At 35.6% G+C, this 10722-nt stretch overlaps 1 protein-coding gene across 1 annotated transcript in view; it reads left to right on the top strand.

Annotated features, from left to right (window-relative positions):
• The window catches only part of LOC125273085, a 39265-nt gene that overhangs the window by 27157 nt on the left and 1386 nt on the right, over positions 1 to 10722 (top strand). Inside the window, exons 12-13 of the mRNA XM_048198354.1 lie at positions 7564 to 7671; positions 7804 to 8048. Of these exons, the coding sequence (XP_048054311.1) occupies positions 7564 to 7671; positions 7804 to 8048 (353 nt within the window). The remainder of the gene's footprint in view (positions 1 to 7563; positions 7672 to 7803; positions 8049 to 10722) is intronic.

The following is a 10722-nucleotide window of genomic DNA, read 5'->3' on the forward strand; positions in this document are numbered from 1 at the left end:
TCGTCTAATTCTCTTTCCCATTTCTGCTTGATATAGCTAGATGAGTCTTTTCTATTCTCCATCACGGCCCGGAAAGAAGAGATTATTTTAGGATTATTCTTTAGGAGTCATTTATCAATTTGAGTTTATTCAATTCAGTACTACCCATTCTTTTACTCTCTTTCAAAATAGTCCCGTGTTTGTAAGTAACAAGAGAAATCATTATTATCCAAATTATAATTGACTTTTACTTCTGCAAAACTTTAAAATTTTCCTTGTAAAACAAAGGTGCACAATGCAGTTAAACCTTTAGTTGCCCATCTCCTAAACCCTACATCAATGAAGCCCTAGTTTAAATATTATGATCAAATGCCACCCATCTCAACAATAAAATCTGATATTGTAAGGTTATACTGCTCAACTAATTTAATCCACACCTCAAGTGTGGTTACTGTTATTTGATCTGTAGCTTATTTTTAAGGAGCCAAGGACCCTCAAGCTGTCCTATATGACTACCTTCTTTCAGCCAAATACAATCAGAGTTATATTAAAAAATTATCCTGGCTCTTCCAATCTTTGAATAGGGCTTGTGATTTTAAAGCCCAAAAAAGTGCATCCGTCCATCATAAAAGTAATCCACATGGCTCCAGGGGGTTAATAAAAGCCTTCTGAAGCAAAGCAATGGGTTTTTGGCAAGAACATTATCCATATTTGAAAAATTTCTAAACTATAATAATGACTTCCATGCAAACGACCTCCGACGTGGCACGTGACGTAGGATGTCTAAACCTAGTGAAAAATAAATATACTAAAATGTATTTGAAATACATTTATTTCATGCTAAGTATACTACAAATACATTTACATATTATAAAAATATGCTTCAATTGTACTTTTGGTAATACTAAACTAGTATACCTAAAGTCTGCTAAATTGGAACAACTAATTTTGTACTTAATGTACTTTAAAGGTGCTAAAGAGGATGTTTTGTTTTATACATTTTTGCAATATTACCTGAAACTGTCTTTACTAACTGATAAAAGACTATTTATTAGGTGCACTGAAAGTAACAATATTAATATACATCATCTGTGCACGAGGTAGGGCCTTAAAAACATCAGCCAATTGTTTACGCGATCATCGCGTAAACGATTGGCCCTCTGGCTTGTCAATCACTGCCGTGACGTTCCTTGTGAGAGACGAGCGCGGCTGCACGCTCCAGTAACTTTCCACACTCCACAGGCGCCGCATGCGATGTTTTTGTCAGGAGACAGGAGTAACAACTGCAGATTATGAGTTTCCTGCGGTGAGTCCGACATAATGAATCCACTAACACGACACAGCGAATGCCGGTGGTAAACACTCGTGTTCCGTTACTTGTGCACGAGTTTTGGGAGGCGTTCCCTCGAAAGGAGGGGGGGTTGTTCTTACGCATGCGCTCATTTCAAAAACTCAGTAACAGTCTTTGGTTTCTCAGTCGACGAAAAGATCCTCTTAATCACCTTTAATTGTGTGGAAGTAGTGCTGAGGTCCAACTAAAGATATATACAAGTATATTTGATTGTGTTAAAGTGGAACTATTTCAAGTATACATCAGGTACATTTTAAATATATTGCATTTAATGACTGATATTATACAAAGATCAATCCTTATTAATAGTGTTATTAAAACTCATTTTAGGCCAAATATTAAGAAATGTGCATTGTGCACAATTAACACTCCGAATGAAGTTTTTTTAAAATATAATTTTTATATTAAGTCTAAAGTGAAATGTCAGTAAATATATTTGAAGTGTATTATTACTTTTTTATTAGGGTAGTGTAAGCTTAGGTGAGAGTATGCCTCTCGTGTTTCAAACAATAGTGCTGGGCAACACTCTTACTCTACTCTTATATGGCTTGAGGGTGAGTAAATCATGGGATAATTTTCATTTGTGGCTGAACTATCACTTTAATGCTTATCAGTAAATGGCCACTATTATGATTGGCTAACATCATTGCACAAGAAACAGTATCAACACTCATTCACTGTTGCACATAAGTGTTTTGTTTCTTTTAACTTCTGTCATTCTGTTTTCTTCTTACAGGAGCATCTGCAAAGGTTTTCCTGTTTACTTCTCTAAATAAAACAACTGTCCTTTAATTGCACAGGGGAACATACAGTATCATTTACAGTAATCTAAAAATATATATAATTTTGACTGTGAAAGACGAGAAAAGCCTGTTAATTGACTAACGGTATTCCGTTAACTATGACTATGTGGAAAATGTAATAGAGCTAACCTTTACATTCATTTTCTAGTAAAATTGTACCAGTAAAATTGACAAATCATCTTATATATACTGTACAATGAAAAAATCATTAAGTGACATTCCCAGAATCCCATGACATTTTGTTGCCACTTATGTATGTTATGGTTCTATGGAACATGCTATGTTGTTAAATATTAAGTTTATAGCATTATTTTAGTGTCATGTGTGTTACCGTTATAATGTTTTGTGTTTGTGTGTATGGCACTGTGTACATTTGTAAATTTCAGTATTACTTTCTGTTAATATGTTTACATGGTATTTTTGCAGAATTATGTAGCTGTACCCTGCTGTTTATGATATTGTTCATATTATTATTCTTTTATTTTTTTAACAATACATTTCCTTAATAAATTCTTGTACTCTTTCTCATCCATCCATTTTTACCCTTACTCTACAAGAACTCTTTGAGCGCCCCCTAGCGTTCACACACAGATTATTCCCTCCAAAGGCCACTTGTCTCTCAAGCAATGCATTCTGGGAGAAGAAAAAAACATGGGGAGTAAAAGTTGGTTTGAGAGCAGTTTCTTAATTTGTGTATAGAAATGAGGTATAGTCCAATATGTGTATTCTCGTTGTAAATGCATTTTGAACCAGTACAGGCAATACAGATCCATGTTGGATTTCTGTCCATCCATTGACAGTCCATGCAACTACCACTTTGACACATAAAAAGTTTATAAAGTAATTATGAAAAGAATCCATATGAATTGAACGGTTTAGTCCAAGTTTTCTGAATAGACTATTGCTTTATTTGATGAAAAGTTTAAATTTAGGCTTTTGTTCACATATAAACATTCATCAATGCACACAGCAGATATAAGAAGCTCAGGCATGATTGCTTTATGTGCAAGAACCATGAGATTCATTCTCATTCTCGTTTGAGCTTCAATAACCAAGAATGGTCCTCATTGGTCCTTGCTGAAGCTCAAACGTGCTGCGTAACACATGAAAATTACCTCATGTTCATTCTCATGTGTTATGCAGCATGTTTAAGCTTCAGTGAGAGCCAATGAGGACCATTCTTGTATGTTACACAGCATGATTGAGCTTGTGGAGTCAAATAAACCCAATTTTATGCATATTTGGCCATCAGCCATTTAATGCTATATTTTATATATATATTTAATGCTATATATTTTATGCATTGACATTCAAAATTTGGTATGTGTCAGTGATGTCATGTCCAGAAGGAAAAAAAAATCATGAAATTGCTATGAATTGAAAAATTATAATGAAATTTAAAAAAAAAAAAATGCTAATTGCTTTTGATTGATTTTGCCTTTTGAAAAGGAGTCTTAACTGATTTCTGATGGATTTTCTATGTTGACACCTTGGAAACCAATCACAATAGTAGCCAGGAATGGAAAAGGTCCTTCAACCAAACTCTCAAATACATGTTAACCACAAATGTTTAATAATAGTGTCATATGCACATGTATAATAGCATGTATTTAAGGGAGCAAGACCACAGCAGGTAACTGAGCTGGTACTCTCAGTGTGGAATGTTATGAAGTTTTTATATCATAATATAATGTGTTAATGTTAGATTTTTGTTCCAGAATTGGTGCTAATTTCAGGCCTATGTCTGTATGGATTCTCAACATTCTCCATAATTCTAAAGAGCAGAAATCATATAATGAATCCAAATGTGTAGTAAAAGAGACTTGTATGCAGGAAAGATTAAAGATAGTTTCTTCATCCTATGCAGACAGATGCATACTCAGTGTGATTCTCCTCTTTAGCCACCTGTAAAAACACAACACACATGATACAAAAAGAAAATTACATTTTCTAATTGCACACAAAATTAATTAATAAAGTAAAGAACTGCTCCAATGAAATCACCCCAAATATGTTGACTGTAACACAAACTATTGACGACAACAAAAGATATCAGATGTGTTTCCTCTTCCATTTTAAAAGTCTTGTTTATTTTGTATCAGATCATCATATAACGCACAATAACTCACCATTTTTTGTGCATTTCTTTTGTAAAATATCGGATCAGCGTAAATGATCTCTTCATCATGAGACTGAACTGTTGCATCATCAACATCCACAACTATAGCAAATAAAAATAAAATCCATGCATTAAAAACAAAACTTAAATGTAACTACATCTTTGTCACATTCAAAGTGTAAATTGAGATGAGTTAATTGTGATATGAACGTAATCCACAGAAATTACGCATGCTATTTCCAGTAGGTAACACTTGCCTTCTTGATCAGTTTTTCTATATTTCCTGCAAATGCAGAAGGTCCCGACTGCAACTAAAATCAACAGAGATCCAGCAGAGATCAGCACTATCAGAGAGAATGAGTTTGAAGGAGACTGTCTGTCTAGTGCTGTAATGATAAAAAAAAAAGTGCATGCATCTGATTTGCAACAAAACACAAGAGATCAGGTCAGTAAATAAAAGCTAATATCATATCTGTCGTACCTGCACATGTGTGACAGAGGTGAGTGATGTCCAGATGTTGAGTCTGGTTGCTGATGGGATTGTTCAGCACACAGCTGTAGGTGCCAAAATCTCAATTTTTTATCCTGATATTCCACCTCCAGAGGTAGAGAGAGACGTAAAGACAACGTTGATGATATTTATTTACCACTGAGATCAAACACACTGATGCTGGACAATAAACTGTTTCCTTTGTACCAGGAGAGAGTCACATGACTCACATTCACAGCTGAACACACCAATGAACAATTTGATGATGATGATGAAGAACATTGTGAAGAGTTACTGCTGATGACAGGAACAGGCAGACGAGCTGTAAAACAGAGAATAAATAGAATGCTTGGTTTATTGAGTGAATATTTGCATTTTACCATGTAAAAATAAATAAATAAATAAAAATATGTGAACTGTGAACATTTGGATAAATGATCTCTACTCACCATAGACAGAAACATTGAATGTTATTGTTGTTTCTTTCACTCCACTTTTATCTAGTTGATAAACTCCAGCATGTTCAGTTGTGATGTTTGTGATGGTCAGAGATCCAGTTTGATTGTCCAGCTTCAGTCTGTCTCTGAATCTCCCATCAAGAGCATCATCATATAAGATTCTAGACTTTCTATTGATTTTAGCTATGAGAGACTTTTCAGCTCCAAATCTCCACAGTATATCTTCATCTTCATGTATTTCAGTAATACCAGTGTATAAAGTGACAGAATCTCCCTCCATCACTGACACTGAATGTATCTCATTTGTTTCAGCAGCAAACACACCTTAAGTATATGAAAACGTTTTGATTCGTATTGGTTTAAAACCCTGATATCAGTTTGTAACCTTTAAATGTGAAATGAAGAACAGCAGCAGAGACAAAATATTATATATCACTTATGAACAGACAGATGAGCATTAATCTTTATCTTTAATGTGTTTTTAGGTTATCTCCTGTAGAGCAAAATAAATGTGTGAGGTTACATATCACATTCGTAAATTTAAGTTTAATTCTGCTTATCATTTATAGTTGTATATGTGGGACATTAAAACAGGTTCGCTGAAAGATGGCCTGGATATATAGTAAATCTCAGTTTGATTTGATTGATTGCGAAGAAATAAAAATCCCTCAGTTGAACAGCAGCAGTATTGATCTGAAACAGAAAGAAATGCAGCCATAAACAACTTACCAATCAGCCATCTCCAGCACAAACAGAACAAAACAAGCTTGTGAAACATTTCCATTCAGCGTCTGATGTAAGCCTATATCCGCTGAAAACACTCAAGCTGGTTTGAATCCTCCCACTGCAGTATTTGACCCTCCTAATGCACACATGCTCTGTGTGATACATATATACATGTCTTTATGACTCTTATTGACACTTTAAACATTAATATCGAAAAAATATATAGCCTATATATTTTTAACATTTATACTTTTTGAACAGTAGTTGTCAGACAGAGTTAAGTATGTAAAGATTGAAGAGTGCAATGTGTAAATCTTTATAAATTTCATGGTACAATAAAGGTTTTGACTTTTAAAATGGCTTACAATCATTTAGCGAATTATAAAACAGGTAAAATCATCTCCCATATCCTGTTTCTGCTCTTACTAAAGTGTGACACTAACATCTCAACACTTGAGTCAAACTGAAACCTGCTGCGGTCTGATTTCCTCAGAAAGATAGTGTGATCTCTTAGGTGGACAAACAGCTTGTGCATGTAGGTGAAAACTTCCTGCATGAATCTTACAGTTGATGCCAACTAACAGTTTGAAGCTAAATTAATCCATCAAAAAAGGTCAAAGAGTCACAGATAAACATCTAAAAGGCATTACCTATTGTGATTATCATTGATAAACCTCACAGACTGACATCAGATCTTTTCACAACTGCTACTATAGGTTACTTAACCAAAATATGACCATTTACTCTTTAATAATACAGACATATTAAAAGCATATTTAACCATTCAAAAATTAAAAATTTGAGTAGTTGTTGTTTTTCAATCAAAAACCTGTTTGCATACTCTGTTATTTATGAAGACATTGACCGTGACTTGTCTGTATAAAAGAGCATTTGTATATGTCTGTATTAAGTTAGTATATGTTTCGAATGTCTTTATAGTTTCCACATTGTGTATGTGATCTTTTTTTTCCTGCATTGCCTCATTTGCACAGTTGTCTGTCTGCGCCTTTAAAGCTGACTTCACTGTTTGCATTGAACTAATATAACTTATTCTTGCTTTACCTTTAAGTTTAAAGGGTTAGTTCACCCAAAAATGAAATTTCTGTCATTAATTACTCACCCTCATGTTGTTCCACAACCATAAGACCTTCGTTCATCATCAATTAATATATTTTTGATGAAATCCTTTTTTTTTTTTTTTTTAAATCCTCTATACAGGGAGTGCAGAATTATTAGGCAAGTTGTATTTTTGAGGATTAATTTTATTATTGAACAACAACCATGTTCTCAATGAACACAAAAAAACTCATTCATATCAAAGCTGAATATTTTTGGAAGTAGTTTTTAGTTTTAGCTATTTTAGGGGGATATCTGTGTGTGCAGGTGACTATTACTGTGCATAATTATTAGGCAACTTAACAAAAAACAAATTTATACCCATTTCAATTATTTATTTTTACCAGTGAAACCAATATAACATCTCAACATTCACAAATATACATTTCTGACATTCAAAAACCAAACAAAAACAAATCAGTGACCAATATAGCCACCTTTCTTTGCAAGGACACTCAAAAGCCTGCCATCCATGGATTCTGTCAGTGTTTTGATCTGTTCACCATCAAAATTGCGTGCAGCAGCAACCACAGCCTCCCAGACACTGTTCAGAGAGGTGTACTGTTTTCCCTCCTTGTAAATCGCACATTTGATGATGGACCACAGGTTCTCAATGGGGTTCAGATCAGGTGAACAAGGAGGCCATATCATTCGATTTTCTTCTTTTATACCCTTTCTTGCCAGCCACGCTGTGGAGTACTTGGACGCGTGTGATGGAGCATTGTCCTGCATGAAAATCATGTTTTTCTTGAAGGATACAGACTTCTTCCTGTACCACTGCTTGAAGAAGGTGTCTTCCAGAAACTGGCAGTAGGACTGGGAGTTGAGCTTGACTCCATCCTCAACCCGAAAAGGCCCCACAAGCTCATCTTTGATGATACCAGCCCAAACCAGTACTCCACCTCCACCTTGCTGGCGTCTGAGTCGGACTGGAGCTCTCTGCCCTTTACCAATCCAGCCACGGGCCCATCCATCTGGCCCATCAAGACTCACTCTCATTTCATCAGTCCATAAAACCTTAGAAAGAATCAGTCTTGAGATATTTCTTGGCCCAGTCTTGACGTTTCAGCTTGTGTGTCTTGTTCAGTGGTGGTCGACTTTCTGCCTTTCTTACCTTGGCCATGTCTCTGAGTATTGCACACCTTGTGCTTTTGGGCACTCCAGTGATGTTGCAGCTCTGAAATATGGCCAAACTGGTGGCAAGTGGCATCTTGGCAGCTGCACGCTTGACTTTTCTCAGTTCATGGGCAGTTATTTTGCACCTTGGTTTTTCCACATGCTTCTTGCGACCCTGTTGACTATTTTGAATGAAACGCTTGATTGTTCGATGATCACGCTTCAGAAGCTTGGCTATTTTAAGACTGCTGCATCCCTCTGCAATATATCTCACTATTTTTGACTTTTCTGAGCCTGTCAAGTCCTTCTTTTGACCCATTTTGCCAAAGGAAAGGAAGTTGCCTAATAATTATGCACACCTGATATAGGGTGTTGATGTCATTAGACCACACCCCTTCTCATTACAGAGATGCACATCACCTAATATGCTTAATTGGTAGTAGGCTTTCCAGCCTATACAGCTTGGAGTAAGACAACATGCATAACGAGGATGATGTGGTCAAAATACTCATTTGCCTAATAATTCTGCACTCCCTGTAGAAAGTAATGAAATTCCAGAAACGCTGCAACATATATGTTTAGAAGAATGGGGAGAGATGAATTTGTTGGATAAAGTCATTATTTTTGTTTTGTTTTTGTGCACAAAAAGTATTCTCGTCACTTCATAACATAAGGTTGAACCACTGCAGTCACGCTGACTGTTCTAACAAGGTTTTTACTACTTTTCTGGACATTGAATGTGGTAATTTCTTTGCTCTCTATGGAGGATAAAAAACCTCTAGGATTTCATCAAAAATATCTTAATTTGTGTTCTGAAGTTAAACAAAGGTCTTACAGGTTTGGAATGACATGAGGGTAAGTACTTAAAGGGATAGTTCACCCAAAAATGAAAATTATCCCATAATTGACTCACCTTCAAGCCATCCTATAGTGTACTATCTTCTTTCAGAGGAACACAATCAGAGATATATTTTAAAATATCCTGGCTCTCCAAAGAAAATCATGGGATAATTTTCATTTTTGGGTGAACTATCCCTTTAATGACAGAAATGTCATTTTTGGGTGAACCCTTAAGTGAATTCTTTAATTTCATTGTGTACACATTATCCTATTGCAGTATTGATAACTTTACACATCAAGTGACTTCATTTAAACTATAAATATTGTAAATATCGATCTGATCAAAAATCCATGTGAAAATAGCCCATATTTAATAAAACAACATTATAGCCTTAGGTAGCTCAACCCTTTTGACTGAATAAGCCACGCCCCTCTGCCTTTACCGCTGGTGCTGCGGTTCTACAGCTGGATACTAGTACTATTGGGATTCGAGCGGTCAGGGTCAGATTCGAGTGGTCAGGGTCAAGGCGCAGGCCTTGGAGACTCGTTTCGGAGCTTCGGCGTCGAGCATCACATCACGAACGAAATGACAAACTTTGTGTGTTGCTAATTTTTTACCGGCTTCTTGCCTACCATGATCTACTTTCGCTTTCACATCACTATCGACATAAAAAAATTATAGACAGAATCTGGATTTATTGTCGGAGCAGTTGTGAAATTATGTTCGGTATTTTTCCCTTGTGTCTTTTGCTCCTGCTTGGTAAGACATTTATTTATAGCCTACCACATTTGCTATATTATTATTAGCCCTGTTTCCTGGTGTTGCGTCACCATTGAAAATCAAACGCATTATGATGTTAAATTGTTAAATTATAATGTTAAACGGGAACATGAGACAAATAGGAAGTCATTAATTTGTTAAACTGTAAATATCCTGTGTTTTTGTTTGTTTGTTTTTTGTATAGCTCCAGGGGCCTGTTTCAGAAAGGAGGTTAAGTGAGAACTCTGAGTATGTTAACCCTGAAATGAGGGAAACTCTGGGTTTTCTGTTACAGAATGGGAGGTATGTCAAACCCGACAAAGCAGGGTAAGTCAAGCCTGTTTCTGAAAGAGAGGTAACTTATACTCAGAGTCAGTTACCATGGTAACTTACTCTGTGAACCTAACCTGGTCGGGAGCAGGTTTTCTTTGGTAAACCCAGAGTTTCCTTCGGTCTCCTCCCCCTTTTTAAAGTGCAAGTGGTTTAAATAGTTCACTCATTCATTCACACTGCAAAAATGCTTTTTCTTACTATTTTTTGTCCTATTTCAAGTACAAATATCTAAAAATTCTTAAATCAAGATGGATTTTGCATATAAGAAAATGATATAAAACATTTAGTCTTGTTTCCTGGGGGATCTAAATTAAGTGCATTTTAAAAATGCACTTAATAAAATTATCAATATCTACCAGTTTGGTAAAAAAAAATGCAAACGGAAAACAAGATTATTCGGAGTGTCTATTACTAAGTGCAAATTTACAGTAGCTCCGCCCACCAATGTCAGACCATGTTAGCATTGACACATTCTTGTGGCTGCAGTGGTGTAGGCAGTAGTGTGTTGGGTGTGGAGAATTAACGTGTGATGCGATTGACTGGGTTTGAATCCGCCTTCTAAAAAGCTTGCTATTCTCCTTTTTCCCATCACATATCACATCAGAAAGGCATTTAATTTCAATGAAAATGA

This window comes from Megalobrama amblycephala, linkage group LG7, assembly GCF_018812025.1.
Source record: "Megalobrama amblycephala isolate DHTTF-2021 linkage group LG7, ASM1881202v1, whole genome shotgun sequence".
NCBI classification, from domain to species: domain Eukaryota; kingdom Metazoa; phylum Chordata; class Actinopteri; order Cypriniformes; family Xenocyprididae; genus Megalobrama; species Megalobrama amblycephala.